Source organism: Pygocentrus nattereri, chromosome 3 (assembly GCF_015220715.1).
Source record: "Pygocentrus nattereri isolate fPygNat1 chromosome 3, fPygNat1.pri, whole genome shotgun sequence".
NCBI lineage: Eukaryota > Metazoa > Chordata > Actinopteri > Characiformes > Serrasalmidae > Pygocentrus > Pygocentrus nattereri.
The window spans coordinates 45,987,169-46,007,671 of NC_051213.1; the positions used below are offsets into that span (position 1 = coordinate 45,987,169).

The following is a 20,503-nucleotide window of genomic DNA, read 5'->3' on the forward strand; positions in this document are numbered from 1 at the left end:
ATTACAGACTCAGATGCCACAGCGTCCTCAGAGAGTGATGGAGAGGGTCCCAGAGAAAGAGAACGAGAGGCAGGAAAGAAGTGAGTCCATCATAACTGCTGTGTATAGTGAAATTGCTGATGCTCAATTATGAAACTGGTTTGGCATTACGAAGCTGAGATATCAACACTTCCAACCCTGGAACGTTTGGTATGACTGAAAATGTTGCGCTTGTTTAGGTTTTTTTGGGGTGCGAAAGTTTGTGCAAACAGCTTATATTGCGACGACGGAGTCTGTTATTAACACCCTATTAACAATGTAGGATACCATAGCAACCACCTAGCAACACCCTAGTAACAACTTGGGATACCATAGCAACCGCATAGCAACACCCTAGTAAGAACCTGGGAAACCATAGCAACTGGATAGCAACATCTGAGCTTGCTTGAAGCTGTGCAGTCACTCTGCATTTACTAGTTTTAGTACTGTTCTAGTTTTACACCTGATTTTGTACTGTACAAAATTGTACACAGGTGAAGAGCATCTCAACACGGTGTCCTAGAAACCTGTGAGATGACACTGACAGTTAATTTAGAACCTTCAACCAGGATGTTTTTGATTGTGAGGAAAGCATTATCTTTACATGCAAGTTTCCATCCAAGGGAATTAGTTTGAACTGTGATTGTCAAACAAATTATAATATTTCATCTTGATCAATCGCACTATTTTGTGTATTTAATCGTGATTTATCACGTCTTAGAGGCATTAAACCTGGGTTCGCCAGCCCTGCTCCTGGGTTGAAGGAGGAAAGTAGAACTCCAGGAGGAAGTTTGGTGACCAGTCTCTTCAGACGTCTGGTTCCCATCACCACTGTGAACAACTGATGTTGCTTGTGTAAATTTGCTGCTCGGAAATTCATCCATCATTTCCCCATGAACACTGTCCAGCATAGTCTGCTGAAGGTATCGCTTTAAAAGCCATCTAAAAGCTATATTTGTATAAGAGGGCTACAAGTTACAGGTTCTGTCAGAGCAACCTACAGCACATTGCAGCTGGGCTTCAGCCTGCACTGCTGCAGACGGTTTGAAGGATCAAAATAAAAGCGGTTTACCACATCACATGGAACTGCATACATAAATAAAGCCTAATGAGCCCTCCCTCTGCGTTAGCTTGTGCTCTAGCCTGCTATACAGGGAGATTCACTTGAAAGAGGCCCCCAGTATTCTGTACTAACTCTCACTAGGACAAAGCAATCTGAACAAAACCAAATACAATGAGCTCCTCAGTATATGGCGCTTTGAACAAGCCGGGATGCCCTTGCATTGGAGTGATGAGGAAGGCCATTGTGACGTTTAACCTCCATTTGCAGCTTCTGGGTGCATAATCCCATACCCCTTCATGTGTCTGGCAGAAAAGAGAGATCACTTCCAGCGTCACATATAATGCAATCGATTACACATTCGTCATGGTATGTAGCGTAATTTTTTGGTTCAGATTAGTTCGTCGTAACAGGAGTTACAACAGAATATTCAGGGCCTCTTTCGAGTGAATCTCCCTGTATACTGAGCTGTCAATAGAAATGTGTCAAATACAGCTTTTCATTATTGTATGAAGTCCCGGGACAGCGGTTTCTGCAGGGAATGATGTCATCAAGTAAAGTAACTCTGTTGCCATAAATCAATAGGATGGAAACAAGCAAAAATTCCTAACTTTTCTTTAACACATTTTCATTTTTATTCTGGGCAAAAATTGTCAGTAAAAGTCAATAAAAACCAATATCTGTTTCTCATTGTATGTATTGCTGTATCTGACATATTTATCGCTCTTTCTAGGAGGCGGAGCCCTGGAGTTCCACCCATCACTTCAGCTTCATCCCCCCATCTGTCTCTCCTTCCTCGCCCGGGAGCAACCCCTCTTCAGTCCTCAGCCCCCACCCAGTATCTCAACACGGTCAGTAATGGGACACACCACAGGGCAAACCATCCACCAGGGCTGAATGAATTGCAAGGGGGAAAATCTCATTTCAGCGTTTTTGAGTGTTGGGATTTACTTGCAACTATTTTATATACAGTACTAAAGTCTTAGGCACCCAAGACACATTTTCAAAATCTATTTATTTGTGTAGTTTGTGTTTATTTGATGAGAAAAGTGTTAATATTTGAATAAACAAAAAGCCTCTCCTCGAGGAAGCCCAGTATTATATGTAGTTAAAAAGCAGCTCCTGGTTTGACCAATCAGTGCTCAGTAAATTGAGCTCATGATGTCATTGATGATATTAACGAGTCTCTGTGAAGGTGTCAAGGAAAAATATGGAGCCAATAAATTCTTGTTACTTTTCATTGTTTTTCTGTTTATTTGAATTATGAATATGACTTTATTCTAATGTATATTGTGATAAACTCACTGCTGAGCTAAACTGTTTAAAAATTTGCTTAGATGCCTAAAACTTTCGCACAGTGTTGTAAATTAAATGCCAGGCATTTTACTTTAACCGGCACATCAGTTTTTCTTGGTTTTTCGGCCTGAATGCTGCTAATACGGTTCCAGGCTGAGGTACAGTACAAGAAAGCCAATCAGAGCTGATTTACATTAAACGTCCAATAACAAAAACAGCCTGTATAATTCTAAGGGATAAAGAGAAGTTGGAAAATGGTCGTGTAAAAATGAATTATGAATGAGTGATGATTTTTGGTGCGTAAAACAACTCGAATAGTACCATCAAAGGACTACATAGAAGAAAAATGCCATTGAAACTTGTTAATATTGTGTAACAAGGATATATTTAGCATAGAATTAAAACTGCAGCTCCTTCAAATTGAGATTTTGATTTAAAAATGATTCATTAATTGTTCAGTTCTACCATCCACCTCATCATACGTCAGCTCATGGCTTTTGATATATTTCTTTTGCGTATAATTTCCGTTATTTGTTAGTTTTGGCATTTTATTCATTCATTGTTTCCTTTCTCTTTTCTGTTGTCCCTTCGCCCTACCATCTGCTTATTTTGGACTGCTGGAATCACACACATCCTCTTGGGTGGGCGCTGTATGTGTGGATATGTGCGTGTGTGGTGAACAGTTACCCTTTCCTCCTGACTATTTGGCTCCCTCTGCTGAGCGAGTGAAGAAAGAGAGAAAAACAAAACCGTCCAAACAAAGGAAAGAGCCTGCAGGAAAGGTGAGAGAGGGAGGTGTATATAGAGAAAAAAAAGAGAACAGTGATGCCTGGAGTGACTAATCTTTTCTTTTAAGATCATTTTTGCTCTCCATTACATTGAAAAGTGATCATTTGGCTGAAGATCACGTTTTTACAGCTCTCCCCTCATCTCAAATGTCGTCGATCAGCCAAAACATGTTTTGTGTCTGAGTTTTGCTTCTAACTGTGTTGTTAAGTATCTCTAATAGACTTGCTAATGTGGTGTCTGACGCTGTATGACATACTGTCATACTTTTCTAATGCTGTATTGCATTCATGCTTTTGTACTTTCACTACAATACCCAGCATGCATTATGCAAATATGTCATACAACCATTGTGACTCTCTAAGGTTCTAACCAATACTTAACTAGCCTAGCCACTGATCTCCAGGCTAAAAAGAGCCTGCATTAGTGTAACTCTTATTTCAGTCATCAAACAAAATCACGTTTACACAGCAGGTAAAAGAGCCCAAGTCTGATTTTCTCACCAAATCTGATTGGTTTTGTTTGGCTGTTCACATTATCTTTTAAATGTGACCTGTATGTGACATCAGTCTGAACAGATCAGCTCCTAAACCGACCCACAAAACAACAACGCTTCACGCGGCTCGTCCAGAGGTCAACAATCACGACGGCCAGCAAACACCAGCATCACAGGAGCGATTATGAAGTTCCAATGGTTGACAGCTGCGCTCATCACCCAGAATGTGTTAGAGTTCACCGTTAATGAGTCTATTCTAATTTTTTTGGTGCAGAAACATCAGCCTAAATGTGAGTCTCAGCGGCGTGAAATTATGACGAATGTCAAGTTGGATTGATGTAAAAGTCGCATGAATTCTGATCTGGCTGTTCAGACCGAGTTGCATTGCCACAGATCAGATATGTATTGGATCTCAGTACCACATGAAACCGTCTCAAATCAGATTCAGTGTGTTTTTTGCTGTTCACACTGACACACAGACACGCATCTGTGTCACATATGAAGAAAAAGATCGGATTTGGGCCACTTCTACCTGCTGTGTAAATGTAGCCATAGAGAACCGTGATTCTGTTTTTATTCAGCACTTGTATGTGTTTGTGCTTCCAGCCAGAGAAAAGTGTCCTAACTAATGGGAGAACAAAAGAAAGCATTTCAAAACAGTCTTTTTGAAGAATTCAAGATGCATCATCAGTAGGTTTTCCTAGTTTTCCCATTCTAGTCTCAACTCTAGAGACTACCGCAACACCGCTGTGGGACAGGGATGCGGGAAGTTGGGGGTGCTGAAATTGCAAGCAGCATTCAGATGATGTGAATAATGACATCATACAAAATTATTTTTATTTTTTTATCTTTTCATAATTTACATCAAGCAGAATGCGTCAGTATAAAGCACTACAATGAGGCCAGAAACAATGAGATGTGCATATAACTGACACGACTGAAGATGCCCATCTTCACTCTCATTATGGATATACTCATTCAGATGAGCTGAGCGGTGACCAATCAGATTGTTGACATGTGGCACAGCGACCAGGTGTATCGCCCACAGTCACACAGGGAGGCTTAACACTGCAAAACATATGTAACGCGAGATATAGTGGTTTGTAAAGCATTATTATTACAGAAGATGATTATGTACACTTTCGCTGGTCTCCCTCTTGCCGGCACCGCCGTCCCCCATGATCTTTCGTCGCCCTTTTTGCTGTCTACCTTGAATTACTTTGAAGTGTCATTCCACTTTAGACCCCTGGTGGAGGGCACTATCCCACATCTGACACCAGTGTGGCATAGGCGTTGAAGGAGATGCAGAAATATAACAAGTGAAAATGGGTCTTTGTAATGCTCAAGTTTGTTATGCAGTTGCCTTCCTGAAATCTAGGGGTGCTGCAGCCTCCTCAGCACCACCATTTGCCACGTCATATTAGCTGGAGTATCCTTTTAAGATTACTTTCATTAACAGGCTTGAAGTTAGCATCATGCTGATTGGCAGAGTGTAAGCTTCCATTAGTTTTTGGCTACATTAGCCTCCAGTGGATCCAGCGCAAAACTAAAGACACCAAATATGCCCTTGCTAATCGGCTCTATCTGAGACAATGTGGCAGCTGCGTAAATGAGATTTTTAGTTGAGCTGTCCCTTTAAAGGGAACCCAAACACCTTGTTTTGTTTCTTTGTCACAGTGTCCTCTGTCTGTCTCAATCTCTCCTCCCCCAGGTGGTCTCTCCTTTGGCTTCTAATTACCCAGCAGGCGGTGCTCAAGGCGCGGGTTCGTCCGGCCCGTTCAGCTGGGTCCCGCGGCAGATGCTGAGCGGAGACGCCGCCGAGGAAGAAGGAGAGAGCGAAGCAGAAAGCGATGGAGGAGAGGAGGAGAGAGGAGAGGGAGAAGAAGCTGAACTGGTCATTGACATTCCTAATGAGTGATGTGTTTTTACCATCAGTCGGGGTGCAACTTCAAAGAAACACCATGTAAAAACAATATCTATTCGCCATAACAACAAGGGCTGTATACCGAAAATACTTCGTATTAATTACTATTGAAAATTTCTCATTCAGTATCAAATTTCAGTACCTAAGTAGTCAGTCTTTGCATCCATAAGCCAATAATGCTTGTTCTGAAATCATGTTATTAATACCCTTTTGTGTCCATGGAATTTTGTATTCATTGATATACTATCAATAAGCTGTTCCCACCACCTGAACAAGTCCAATAAACAAAACCTAATTATTGTTTTTGAATTATTAAGTGATTTGCTACGCCATTATTTTGCAATACTATCACATTATGTTGATATTCTGTCATTAATTTGAAATTCTTAGTCATTATTCTGACATGGTTTATGATTATTTTGAGATGAAAACAACAGAAAGTTTCTAAAAATAATGAGAACAATTCTCAGAATAATGAGATCTCAAAATAATAACTTTGCATTTCAGAAAATTAGGTAGTATCTCAAAATAATGTGTGTTTTTCAGAATATCATGAAATAATGGCACAACGATTTACGTCACAAAAAAAAATAGGTGGTGGATTTTTATTTTATTTTATTTTATGTGGTGAGAATGGGCTTCTGCAGTAAGCCATGCAAACGCGGTCAACATTGTTTCTGCCCAAATCTATAAAACCTCTCCCTACATTAGTATTCTTATTTAAATCATATTTAAGTAATTAAAAAGGTGTAAAAAAGTGTATTTCTGGTTTAAGTCGCACCCACTATCGTTTGTAGTTTAAAAGAAAGGTTATAATGTTCAGGAATCATTTATGATTAAAAAAAAAAAAACATCTCCAATTTAATAAGCCGAGACATTAAGAACATATTTACGATGTAGCTTAAGCAGCAGGTACTTGAAGGAGAGGGAAACACAAAAGACTGATAACAAATACCCAACAATAAATGATGAACAAAACAAAATAGAAACCAATAGCTCCAAAAACGAGCCCAGCAGATGTAAGATACTGGTATTGAATTTCTGAATGATACCCAGCCCTAATGATAACCTCTATTCACTAGGATTGTACATTTCGTCACCTTTTTGTGAGCAGATTCAGATATTCTAGCATGCTAGTGTACATCGATCTGGCATAACATCATGACCACCTCCTTGTTTTTACACTCATTGTCTGTTTTATCAGCTCCACTTACTGTATAGATGCACTCTGTAGTTCTACAGTTACAGACTGTAGTCCATCTGTTTCTCTGCGTACTTTTACCTGCTGTGCCCCCTTTTAGCACTGCTGTGTCTTATCCACTCAGACCAGCGCAACACACACCAACACACCACCACCACATCAGTGTCAATGCAGTGTTGAGAACGATCCACCACCCAAATAGTACCTGCTCTGTGAGGGTCCATGGGGGTCCTGATCACTGAAGAACACGGTAACAGAGTATCAGAGAAACAGATGGACTACAGTCTGTAACTGTAGAACTACAGAGTGCAGCTATACAGTAAGTGGAGCTGATAACCTGGACAATGAGCGTAGAAACAATAAGGTGGTCATGATGTTGGGCCTGACCAGTGTATGTCTACAGACATGTAGAAAGTCGTCCAAAGGCAGTGTGAAAGTAACCGGTCTGCAGCCGGCCAGCCTGGTGGGCCTCACTGAGCTGGACGGCTAATTACTGTTTGCACTCTTGCTCATGCTAGTTTGCTCTGTGGGAAACAAAGACCTGATAATTCTCACCATTTTCACTGTCTTGTCACAGATTAAAGTGGTGATGTGGCCAAAAACACATTTAAAATCCCCCTTTTATGGTAAATTAGCATCAGCCACCTTTCTTTGGTTTTATGGTGGAGCTGTGATGCTAATGTAGCTAACACGTAATAGGGGTATAGCATGCTAAAGTCATCACACACTTGACCTGCGCGCACCACAACAGACTGTTCAGTAAACTCTTATAATCTTGCTTCTGACATCATATGAAACACTGTTATTGAAAACAAACGGGTAAATGTACAGAAACAAGACTGAATTGAGGTTTTGACGATCTTTTCTTGTTAGCTACGTTAGCCTCGTTCTAAAAAAGGCCTAACTTTGAGCACCTTGGCTTGGCTGATTGACTGCACTTGGCGTAAGGGGGGAAACTTGGTAAAATAGATTTGTTGTTAACATCCATTTCGTATATGGCGGTGTTGTTTTTGGAAGTCAGAAGATGAAGCGTGGTACTATATGGTGTATTATAATCCAGTGTCTTTATACCTTGACTTTTCACCAGTTTTTATGGTGAATATTTTTGGTGTAATAAAGAATAGAACAAAACCTTTCGTCTCCTTTTCTGTGAAATTATATTTGGAAGTGCAGTTGTCTAGATAAGTGATCATGTGTCTGAAATGTTCAGCATATACAACCCCAATTCCAATGAAGTTGGGACGTTGTGTAAAACAAATAAAAACAGAATACGATGATTTGCAAATCCTTTTCAACCTATATTCAATTGAATACGCTACAAAGACAAGATATTTAATGTTCAAACGGATAAACTTTGTTTTTTCACTGTTTTTGAATTTGATGCCTGCAACATGTTCCAAAGAAGTTGGGACAGGGGCAACAAAAGACTGGGAAAGTTGTGGAATGCTCAAAAGACACCTGATTGGAACATTCCACAGGTGAACAGGTTAATTGGAAACAGGTGAGTGTCATGAATGGGCATAAAGGGAGCATCCCTGAAAGGCTCAGTCGTTCATAAGCAAGGACGGGGCGAGGTTCACCACTTTGTGAACAACTGCGTGAGCAAACAGTCCAACAGTTTAAGAACAACGTTTCTCAGCGTGCAACTGCAGGAATTTAGGGATTTCATCATCTACAGTCCATTATATCATCAAAAGATTCAAAGAAAATCAACATTGAATCCCCGTGACCTTCGATCCCTCAGGTGGCACTGCATTAAAAACCCACATCATTCTGTAGCGGATATTCCCACATGGGCTCAGGAACACTTCAGAAAACCACTGTCAGTGAACTCAGTTCGTTGCTCCATCTACAAGTGCAAGTTAAAACAACAGGCACAACATTCTGACCACCTCCTTGTTTCTACGCTCACTGTCCATTTGATCAGCTCCACTTACTGTATAGCTGCACTCTGTAGTTCTACAGTTACAGACTGTAGTCCATCTGTTTCTCTGATACTCTGTTACCCTGTTCTTCAGTGGTCAGGACCCCCTTAGACCCTCACAGAGCAGGTACTATTTGGGTGGTGGATCATTCTCAGCACTGTAGTAACACTGACGTGGTGGTGGTGTGTTAGTGTGTATTGTGCTGGTCTGAGTGGATCAGACTCAGCAGTGCTGCTGGAATTTTTAAAAGCTGTGTCCACTCACTGTCCACTCTATTGGACACTCCTACCTCGTCAGTCCACCTTGTAGATGTAAAGTCAGAGACGACAGCTCATCTGCTGCTGCACAGTTTGTGTTGGTCATCCTCTAGTCCTTCATCAGTGGTCACAGGACACTGCCCACAGGACACTGTTGGCTGGATATTTTTGGTTGGTGGACTATTCTCAGTCCAGCAGAGACACTGAGGTGTTTAAAAACTCCAGCAGCACTGCTGTGTCTGATCCAGTTCATCTTGTTTTGTAGGGCAGGTTACTCAAGGAATCAAATAAAAAAGAACGGGGAGAGAGTCTTTCTTACAGCCACACCTGTTTTGCCCTTAAGCTCATAGAGATCAGCTCAGACGTGCAGCTATGCAGGGTAGTGTTACAACACACACACACACACACAGAGTCTGCTGGCTCACTCTAGTCATACCAGCAAACCTGCGCACACCCTTTCCTGGCCTTCCACAGCCAGATTCTTTGCCTTCAAACTCATTTGCAACAGTCTGGTTGTTTTTGTCTTATGCTACTATTAGGACTGCAGGACGTTGTGATATTGGCCTCTCCATTATTGATATTACAGAAGGCCTCAATATGCCAATTAGCTTTCTAAGAAATTAATTTTGTGACTGTGCTTGAACAAAATGACCAACCAAAAAAGGTAATTATTTTGGTCAAAATAATTCAATTTGGGTTCATGAGTGCCGCAGCTGTCCAGGTGATGCCACAGCCATCCGTAATCAGGAGTCTGAGTGCATCAGTTCTGTTGAACTGCAGGTCAGTCTTTCACCAGGTTACGTTACTTATTCAACAGTGTGTCTTTAAGACATCAAACGGTGTATCAGAGTCACAGTATGTAGTAACATAATCACAGTACTAGTAATGGTGCATATACTCAAGCCAATCATAATCAGATTTCTGCAGGCATACTCTGACTTCTTAGATCGGAGTAAGAAATCCGATCAAGAGGCTGGATTTTAGCTCAGTAATCAGATTTCTCAGTGCATGTGAGCTCTTACTCTGATTTCTTTCAGTCTGCGCATATGCAAAACAGGCCGCGGTACCGGAAATAAGCGAGCAGTGTTGCTGCGAGACGCAACAAAACACTTTTGGAGCGACCCTTAAACCGACTACATGCTTGACGAAAGGAAGGATTTAACTATTCTTCATCTTCTAGATGATGTATGTTCATATTTTCAGGTAAAGTGAAGCAATGTTGAAAAAAAAGCTGTGGCATAAAGTTTGAGTTTTCCATTATGTTTATGTCACGTCTTCTGTGACTTTATTGGCCGGTTGCAAAGCAGAAATCTGATCACTGTCTGAGTCATGAGTTTCCCCTTTATCTGTTTACTCAACTGCATGTAAATGTGTTGGTCTGATCAGGGACAAAATCAGATTTTCTGCAGTCATCGGATTATTAAGTGCATGTAAACACACTCACTGAGTATTTTTTTTCAGCAGAATATCTAATGCATAGTCTTGTATACACAAGTATGTATTTATTATTACTATTCTGGCACGCATATGATCTGTAGCTGTTCAATTTATGAGCCAGCTCAGCATATCGCTGCTGTCGGAACAAAACCTCGCATCTCCATTTTTGTCGTTTTTCAGTTTTTTACATAATTTGAAAATACCCATTGTCCTATATATTGTGTGTAAATTCCATGATGAATGGACCAACAGAAATGACCTAAAATTACTTGGAAAAAAGTCTGGTCCTATTGACTTACATTAGAAGTAAAGTATGTTTTTGCCTTCTCCTGTAAAGTTACAATTTTAGAGATACAAGGTTTTGATCCGACTACAGCGGTATGTAGAAGATGCAACACTGTCTGAATGCTCTTTTCTATCATGTCATTTGCTGTAGTTAGGAGTGAGGTTGACTCCCGTCAGGCAAACACAACACCAGAGCTACTCAGTCACACTACAAACACACTTTCAACCAGTTAATTAATTATTAATTATCTACTATTAATTATTCAGTAATTATTATGAATTTTTCAGTAGCTGCTATGAAGTATGTAGTTTTAATATGAATTATGCAGTTTTTGCTACTAATTATCCAGTATCTACAATGAATCATTCAGTAACAAATACAAATGATTCACTAACTACAATGACGTGTCCAGTAACTACTATAAATTATTCAGTAACTACAATTACTTATTCAGTAACGAACATGAGTTACTCACTAACACTTAATAATTCAGTATCTATTATTAATTATTCAGTAACTGATATTAATGGTTCATTAACTATTATGAATTACTCAGTAACTGCTATCAAGTACTGAGTACTTATTATGAATTAATCAGTAGCTATTATTAATTGGCTTTGTGTGGAGTTATGTGTTCTCCCAATGTCTGTGTGGTTTTCCTCCCACAGTCCAAAGACATGCAGTCAGGCCAATTGCCCCTAAATTGCCCCTGGGTGTGAGTGAATGTGTTTGTCTGTCTGTCCTGCGATGGACTGGCGACCTGTCCAGGGTGTATCCTGCCTTCCGCCCGATGACCGCTGGGATAGGCTCCAGCACCCCCCGCGACCCAGAAGGAGAAGCGGCTTAGAAGATGTGTATTATTAATTAGTAAGTAACTATTATAAATGATTCAGTAAGTGCCGTGAAACCAGTGTGACTGTGCAGTCATGAAAATAGTTGAACCAAACATGCTAACGTGTCGAACAACGAATGGGGGCTAGCAAAATTCTGTAATGCTACTATGATTGCATAATGCTAATTGGTGGCTATTCACCTTCATTCACTGTTAGCAACATTAGCTTTTTTTTTGGACTGCACTATTCCTTTAAACTCTTAGCATAGCTCTGTGTGTGTGTGTGAGTGGGTGAAAGAGAATGTATGGCTGCCTGCTCAATGTATGTGTGTGTGTGTGTGTGTGTGTGTGTGTGTGTGTGTATGTGTGTGTGTGCATGTGTATTGGAGAATGCTGACCTACAGGTAAAGGTGATAGGTGTGTGAGGGTGTGTGCACAGGTTTGTGTACATTGCAGATGAGCTGTTGCCAGAGAAACTGATTCATAAAAGATAGAGAGAGAGAGAGAGAGAGAGAGAGAGAGAGAGAGAGAGAGGGAGAGGGAGAGAGAGAGAGAGAGAGAGAGAGAGAGGAGTAAGAAACAACTCAAGACAGCTGGAGCAGATAGAAGGAGGAGAAGGAGGGGACATAAGGACAGACTTGCAGGGTCTTGCTGACTGTAATTGCTGGAATTGATGTACAAAATAGAGAGAGAGAGGGAGAGAGAGAGAGAAGAAAGTGGCTCAGGCTCTTTATGCATAGTTAAGAAAGCAGAACTAAAGAGAGCAAGAAAGCAAGAAGGAGGGAAAGTGAAGAAAGAAAAGAGAGCGAGAGAAAGACTTGATTTACAAGAAACAGAGAGAGAGAGAGAGAGAAAGGAAAGCAACTCGGCCTCTTCCTACATAGTTGAAACGCTTAGAGGAGGAGGAGAGAAAGAAGAAAAACAAAGAAGGAAAGAGAGACAGGAGAAAAAGGAGAGAGAGAGAGAGTGAGGGAGAGAGAGAGAGAGATTTGCAGGCTGTTGTTGAGGGTAATTGCTGGTTCAGCGCTGTCAGTAGCAGGCAGTGCCAGGCTGCAGTGCTGAAGCTGCTGAAGCTGAAGCGTGTTGGTCAGTGTTGTTGTGACCATGCTGGGGGCTGCTGCAGCTCTCACGCTGGGCCTGCTGGCTCAAGCGCTCACGGCCTCCCATCCGCCGCTCCACTGTGAGGACAGCTTCTACAGACGCACCATGCCAAAACACATGTCTCACTCAGGCTTGGAGAGGAGGTGCCACTCTCAGGCTGGACGCTCCTTCACCTCCTTGCACCATCCTGGCTGCCAAAGCAGCGTCTACACGGCCCTCCACCTGAGCCACAACAACGGATGGGGCAAAGGAGCAGCAGAGGAGACGGTAGGCTCCGTTCCCTTCATAAGTTTCCCTTTGCTGCTCTGTGATTCAGCACATTTGCTGTTAGGGAGGCAGTCAGAGCGTGAGCTGTAACCAAATTGCAGCGTCACTGTTAGATATTAAAGCGAAGGTTCAGCAAGTAATCAAATATAGCTGATCAGCTAAGACATGTTTGGTTTTGCACTGGACCTTTGAGGCTAATGTAGCTCAGTAATGGAAGCTTATGTCCACCAATTAGCATTGTGCAAAGAGGCTTGCTTAATGAAATTAAAATGGGTAAAAGTATACAACATCCATTTTGAGCCCGAGTTTATTTGTACTTCTGTCCATTTTTATAGACAACACTGCGTCATACAGTATCACCAAGTCTGTTTGAGATTACCTAGCAATGGTTGAGATGTAAGTCATTCAGAGTGGTTTGATGTTAACTGGGTTACTGTAGAGAAACTTACAGGTTCAGATTTCTTTACAGTGGTGGCGATAGGAACCAGGGGTCGCCATGACTGCAACACAAATATAGTATTCAAAAACTACCAATGAACCTGCACTATCTTCTGCGTTTTTATGCACTATACGGACAAAAGTATTGGGAGCTTTTAAGATACCCCATTCTATATCCATACGCATTATTACAGAGTCGGTCCCCCTTTGCAGCTCTAACAGCTCCCACTCTTCTGGAAAGGTTTCTACAAGATTTTGGAGAGTCTGTTGTTGCCCATTAATCCAGAAGAGTATCCAGTGTCTGAGGTTAGACAGAGATGTTGGGCGAGATGGGCCTGGCTCATAATTTCTGTTCTAATTCATTCCAAACGTGTCCAGTAGGGTTGAGGTCAGGGCTCTGTGCAGGCTGATCAAGTTCTTCCACACCAAACTCACCCAGCCAGGCCTTTATGGACCAATGGGGCTCAGTCATGCTGGAACAGAAAAGGTTCTTCCCCAAACTGTTCCCACAACGTTGGAAGCATGTAGTCATCGAAACTGTCTTGGTCTGCTGAAGCACTGGAACTAAGGGGTCTAAGCCAACCCCTGAAAAACACCCCCATAGCATCATCCCTCCTCCACCAAACTTTACAGTTGGCACAATGCAGTCATGCAGGTAATGTTCTCCTGGCATTCACCAAACCCAGACTCTTCCATCAGACTGACAGATAGAGAAGTGTGATTCGTTACTCCACATAATATGTTTCCACTGCTCCAGAGTCCAGTGGCAGCGTGCTTCTCCATTCGATGCTTGGCATTGTGATTGGTGATGTTAGGCTTGCATGCAGCTGCTCAGCCATGGAAACCCATGCCATGAAATTCCCGGCACACAGTTTTTATGCTGGTGTTAATGCCAGATGAGGTCTGAAATCTGCAGTTACTGAGACAGCAGAGCATTGGTGACTTTTATGTTCTATGCTCCTCAGCACTCGGCAACCCGCTCTGTAACTTTACGTGGTGTGACACTTTGTGGCTGAGCTGCTGTGGTTTCTAAACGCTTCAATAACACTGCTCACAGTTGATCGTGGAAAATCTATGACCCATTCTTTCACAAATGTGTGTAAAGAGACTGCATGGCTAGCTGCTTGATTTTATACGCCTGTGGCAATGGGACTGACTGAAACACCTGAATTCAATGATTAAGACGTATGTCCCAATACTTTCGTCCATATGATGTTTATAAGGTTGCTGGTGGTAAAACAGTGGTGAATATGAAAAAAGATGGACTTTCTGTGATGAAATTAAACAAACAGCCATTTTGGTATTGGCACCTTGGCTGGTTAACCGAATCCCCATGTACATCCTTAGCACACAATTTTCTCCTTGCTTCAAATGTATTTGCTCAGCCAAGGCATGCTTTGTGTTCGAAGATTGTTTCTTTAGTTAGCTAATGCAAACTGCATACCTAAATCATCAAACTTTTAGCTCAAACCAGGGCAACTTGTTAAGTGAGCTCTAATAGACTTATTGCTGATTGCTGACGATTGAACTTGCAATCTCCCAATGATAGAGTCTAGATTTGTTTTGCTAAAGAAGCAAACAAATCTTGGTTGATTGACCTTTGGGGAAAGTTGTGTAAATGTAATGCTTCCCTAACCATAGCTTTAAATCATCCAAATAAATGTTTGCCTTTGTTTCTTGGATTTATCCGTAGGATGAAACCTGGAGCGGTGAAGATTCCCATATGTTCATCCCAGCTCTCCTCAAGAGAGATCACCATGTGGCTCCTTCCGCCTCGCTGTCCCCTCTCCAGAAAGTGGACGCCCTCACTGCAGAGCTAGTGGAGAGCCAGGTCGTACCACTTTGCTCCAAAGTGGGGGGTAACGTCTATGTCCAAAGTGGGTTAGGGGGATTGAGCGAGTGTGAGGCAGGGATACCCTGGACAGCAGTGTGTTGCACTGACCCGGATGGAGCTACTAGCTTTAGCAAGGGAATGGTCCTGGAAGGAGAGGGCGACTTGAAGGTTATGAGTGTGGATGAGCTGGAGAAACTGGTGGGAATTGAGGAACTCTTTTCAGGGGGGTGTAGTCAAGGAGGTCATGGACATGAGGAGGTAATATCACTCTCCAAAGAAAGACCAGACATCATCCAAGACGCTAGCAAGGATACACACCTGGTTGGGACAAGCATGGACACACAGGTTGCTGAGGGGGCAGAGCCGGCTAGAGCTAACATGCAAGGAGATGTCACAAGCACTGAAGAAACCTTGACTGAGGAAAGATCGATTGAGGAAAGCTCATTTGAGAAAATCACTAATGCTAATGACACAGAATCTGAACTCTCAGAGAGTGTCCTGCTCTACATCCTGTCATCCTCTTTTTCTCTCCTTTGTGCCCCTCTATCTCCAGTCATCTCCACCCTGACCAACCTCCCCTCTCAAGTCTCCTATGTTCTGCAGGAGGACGCGGCTGTGCTAGCAGCAGTACCCCGGGACAGCCTCGTTGTGGTCCGGGATGTGGTTTGCGGCGTAGCCTCAGGTGCTGAGAACACATGGAACATCTTGTATCAAGTGGTTGAGAATGGGGTGGGGTCACTTTATTTCTGCATCAGGACGTTAGTCGGCACCCTACTGCTGTCCTGCCAGGAGGGGGTGACTGGCACCGGAACGCTAATGTGCGACATTATGGGGCTAGTAACCAGAATGCTGCAGGAAGCCTTGGAGCTTGGAGGACATTTGGCAGGGTCAACAGGATATGGTCTAGTCGAGTACTTGGGCACCATGGCTTGTGAAATGGGTCATCAAACCAGTACGGTGGGAAGAGGCTTGGGGACCCTGGTGTGGAGAAGCCAGAGGGGAGTGGGTCACCTACTTAAAGCAGTGGGCGCCATCGTAGGAGGAGTCGTGGAAAATGCAGTGGAAAATGTGCAAGAAGCATTTGGAGGAGTGGAAAACGTGGCAGAAAACATACAGGAGGTTTCCGGAGTGGTGGAGAATGCGGTCGAAAATTTGGTGGAAAACGTGGAGGAGGCTGTTAAAGGAGCATGAGGATGGGACATTGCTTTTTTAGTGCATGTGGGTGTATCGCCTGGATCATCATATCCATCTGTTTAAGCTTGTGTATACTGCACTGCGTCATCGTCACTGTCGGCCTATTAAAAGACATTCCAAATGTACACAACAGACAGTCTTAGCACCTGGAATGGCAATGATTCTGTTGGTGCAGACACAATTATTATTGATCGGGGACCCGAAATGAACATCAACATCCATTTGTATGCAAACGTTTGAACACCCTCAGACAAATTATATCTTTTTGTTGGTTCCCTACATGACGACTGTGGGTATACAGCTCTAATGTAAATGCTCCGCCCACAAATGTGTTCCACTTTACAAGAGTACTCTTATTAAGTCTTATTAATTTGGTAGTAATTAGGTTGTAAACACCTTTAAAATAATTTGTGAGCTGTTATAACACAAATAAAAAAGGCTACATTGACCTGTTATGAAGAAGATGAAGCTGATCGGCGTAAGGCAGTCAAGACAAGTAACCAGCAAGATCTGAGCTTTGACAGTATAGATGAACGTGGGCTCACTATTTGGCCCGCAGTAGTTCACTGTTACCCTTTATTTTTAACGTGTGTATGACCCAATTAATAACCACTAATAAACCCGTTTTTAATCCATTCATAGACCTCATTTCCTATTGTAAAGTGGCACTATTCATTCTGTAGGAGCTGTTGTGAGCTCAGACAAATTCACAACAATCTAAAGATACATCATCACACATAACTCAGTTTTTACCCAAATATCTCAATTCAGACAGTTATTAATTTGTAGAGAACTTGTAGAGAGGAGAATTCCCGCTCTCCAATGTCTTTCTGCTTTCTCAAACGCTAGAGGGCGCTCCCGAGCGAGTCCAAAATGAATGGGTTGATATGGAGCACTTGACCAAAATCATAGTTTATAAATGCTTAAACATTTTTAATGTAAATGAATGCGATCATTTCCTGAACAGTGAATTTCATAAAACATTTTAACACCGCTGTTATATTTTAAATAGCTTTTAAACTCGAGCTATAGGAGTTCAAAACGGCGCCTCATGTGTGCTCATGACGTCAGTGAGCGCGAATAGCCAATGAGCTGCTCCGCTCGCCAGTCAATCATCCCGCTCTAGCAGTAAAGCCCGCCCCCTGCTGCCCAAAACCCGTTTTCCGTAGAAAAAAGTAAACATACAGGTTAGTTTTGTTTTTTTAGTGAAATACATCTTTCTACTTTCTAAAATGAAAGAAACGTTTTGGGCGAGTGATTAGAAACTATTTTAACTTTTCGTTTTTAGCCGTTGAGCTCCATTCACATCCATTCATTGAGGACTCACTCGCGGGCGTCCTCTGCTGTTCAGTCGTCCTGGTTTTGATTTAACGGGAGGAATAGGGGAGTGGCCAGACTCCCCGTAAACCGGCTCTGATACGACTTCAGAGGTGTAACAGCGTTTAAAATCCCCTGACACTGCAGACACGATCTCCACCGTCCCCTCTTATTACCTTCGTGCATTTATGTGAATGAAAACTCGTCAGATACAGTATCACAGCGATGGTGGAGAATAATATGGAGACAGAGCTGACTGTGTCTGTTTATCAGGAGGAACAGCGTAAGCGCTCAGCTAAAGCGTTTGGGAAATGAAACTGAAACTGAAAAGCGGCGACGCTCAGATCTGGTTGCTAGGTAACAGACATGACAGTTGATCGACTTCAATCGAGCAAGTTAAGATTTCCTCACTTGACATAACAACAGATGCTGTAAGACAAGATAAGATTTGTTTCTGTAATACGAATTTGTGAACAAAAATATTTTTTGACCTGTCAGATCTTAAGACATAAAGATAACGTTAACACTGCTGTCACAAAACCTCATGTCTCCAAAAGGGGAATGTCACGAGTGGCCCCTCCCAGTCCTCTCCATGTGTTCGTGTTTTGGTTTAGCCCATGTGTTTGTTTTGGTTCAGCCCCCTTGTTTGTTGACTCCACCCCTGATTGTTTTCACCTGTCCCTCGTTATCCCTGTTTTATAAGCCATGTGTTTGGCCTTTGTTCTTACTGGTCTTTGTTTGATTTGTTTGCTTTGTTCGATGTGTTTTGTCGTGCTGTTCGTTTGCTTTGTTGGTTTTTCTGGATACTGTGTGTTGTTAGAACCTGCTTTTTGTTTGTCTGTCGTGTCTGCCCCCCTGTTCAATCCATGTTGGCTCTATGATCCTGGACCGTCTTGACCATGACCCTGGATTTGCCCACAATAAAAGTCGCTTATCTCCGCATATGCGTCCGCCTCCTCGCTCCACATTACAGGTAACTTTACAGGAGAAGGAAAAATCGTACTCTACTTTAAATGTAAGTCAATGGAACCAGAATTTTTACCAAGTAATTTTGGGTCGTTTTATTTGGTCCGTTCATCATGAAATTTACACACAACATAAAGGGCAATGGCTATTTTCAAATTCTGTCAAAAACTGAAAAACAACAAAAATGGAGATACAAGGTTTTGTTGCGATAAGCATTTTCTGTAATGAATGCGGCCCCTGGTACAGTAAGGTTTTGTAAGAGAACATTGTTGTTAACTGAGCGAGCAACTAACTTAACAATTAAGCCCCTGCTGAACAAAAATATAGAAACCATTAGGTTTCCGTTTGTTACTGGTGGTGTCCAGTAGTCACTAATGCTAATCTGTGTTTTTCTAATGTTTTGATGGCACAGCGTAAAGGACTCATGATTTTACAGGTGTTCTCATTCCAGATGCGTTTGGTGGTTTCCTATTTGAATCTAAAGCTGTCCTACAGGAAACTAATCGTCTCTAATGGTCACCTTTAAGCCAATCCCCACTAGAAGACAAAATCATCAGATTTTCATTTGAATCCTAATTGCTCTAATGATCTTTTCTGCAGGGATATTTTAGTTCTATATTACATAGTTTTTTGTAAATATACATAGCATATCCTAACAGTGTGAATTCACATTCATACAAAATAAATGTTGGAGATGAATCACAACCAAGATACATAGAAATCAAGAGATTTTGGTAAGAACTGAGTTGAACGCAATGTTTCCCAAATATGTGGGTGTTAGTGGGTGGAGCATGGACCAGTCAGTTCTGATGCCTTAATGAACTTTTACATTCTTTGTAAAGTAAGTGTGGGTGTGGCCTGGTGCGCTGACAGGAGTGGTAGGTGTTTCTCATTACATAACAGGAGTTGTAATAAAAATGAGCTGGGCCTAAAATCTTTGGGTCACTGGTTTGATGGTGTTCTCATACTTGAATGTATTTGAAAGCGCTGAGTAAGATACAGTAGCCTTTAGTCTCTGCTGCTTCCCGTTTTTGGAGTGGAACAGTTGTTGATGTGTAAAATGAAGTGATTGTGGATGAAAATTTAGTTTGTTCCTCATTCTTTTATCCTACTTTGACTTGGTGAATCGTTTTTTTGCGGATGACTGCCAGTAAAATGGAACGAGCGAGGACTCATTTTTAGAAATGCTGAAAGGGATAATAAAGGGATGGGGGTTTCATGGTCAGTCAGGTGGTGTTGTGTACTGTTGACCAGGCTGTGGGGCCTGAAAGAGTCCTTTTACTAACAGAGCGTGAGTGGAACAGATCCGTTTGTCCTTGTGGAACCTGGGACTGCATTTGATTTAGACTTTGAGTGACGTCTGAATAAAACTTTGCTTCTCTGATTTCCTGGTGTCATTGTCATTATTACAATACACTTATTAACAGGTGCTGCATTTTAACTGCATAAAGTTGGGTTTTTATGGAAGAATGCTAATGAAATGACTAACATGCCCTTGTAGTTAACCCATATAAACAGTGATAAGTTATACAAACATGGAATCAGTGAAGGCAAAATAGTCCCCAAAGAAAATTTATGAATATATATAAATTCATCCTACACTGGATTGAACGTGTCGGGTGTTGCTGCACTCACGGATCTTTCAGTGCGATTTCGGAGATCATCCAGTGCTGTGGAATCAACATCGAACGCTCTGAGCCACTGGAGGTTCACTGCCCACGAAAATCACTTCGCACAGTTATGATGGATTCACTCTTCTGCTCAGGGGTTGCTTCTCCTCTCAGACTGAAGGGAGCCGTCTCCTGCTGACAGTCAGAAACTCTATGACCCTTTTTTCAGTTGGATTGTGATTGGTTCCTAGATTCCTT

The 20,503-nt window shown here is 42.0% G+C and overlaps 2 protein-coding genes across 3 annotated transcripts in view; both read left to right on the forward strand.

Moving 5' to 3' along the window:
- ino80e (INO80 complex subunit E) overlaps positions 1–6,498 on the forward strand; it is a 9,168-nt gene extending 2,670 nt beyond the window's left edge. Inside the window, exons 5-8 of one of the 2 annotated variants that reach the window (XM_017706063.2) lie at positions 8–80; positions 1,812–1,929; positions 3,058–3,156; positions 5,368–6,498. In XM_017706063.2, coding sequence (XP_017561552.1) covers positions 8–80; positions 1,812–1,929; positions 3,058–3,156; positions 5,368–5,574 — 497 coding nt within the window. In that variant the 3' untranslated portion in view covers positions 5,575–6,498. The remainder of the gene's footprint in view (positions 1–7; positions 81–1,811; positions 1,930–3,057; positions 3,157–5,367) is intronic. The other variant, XM_017706064.2, reaches the window with a different exon arrangement.
- Positions 6,499–12,525: 6,027 nt separating this feature from the next.
- Positions 12,526–20,503, forward strand: part of vars1 (valyl-tRNA synthetase 1) — a 45,102-nt gene continuing 37,124 nt past the window's right edge. The window contains exons 1-2 of the mRNA XM_037537006.1: positions 12,526–12,886; positions 15,018–15,548. Coding sequence (XP_037392903.1) covers positions 12,623–12,886; positions 15,018–15,548 — 795 coding nt within the window. The 5' untranslated portion in view covers positions 12,526–12,622. The remainder of the gene's footprint in view (positions 12,887–15,017; positions 15,549–20,503) is intronic.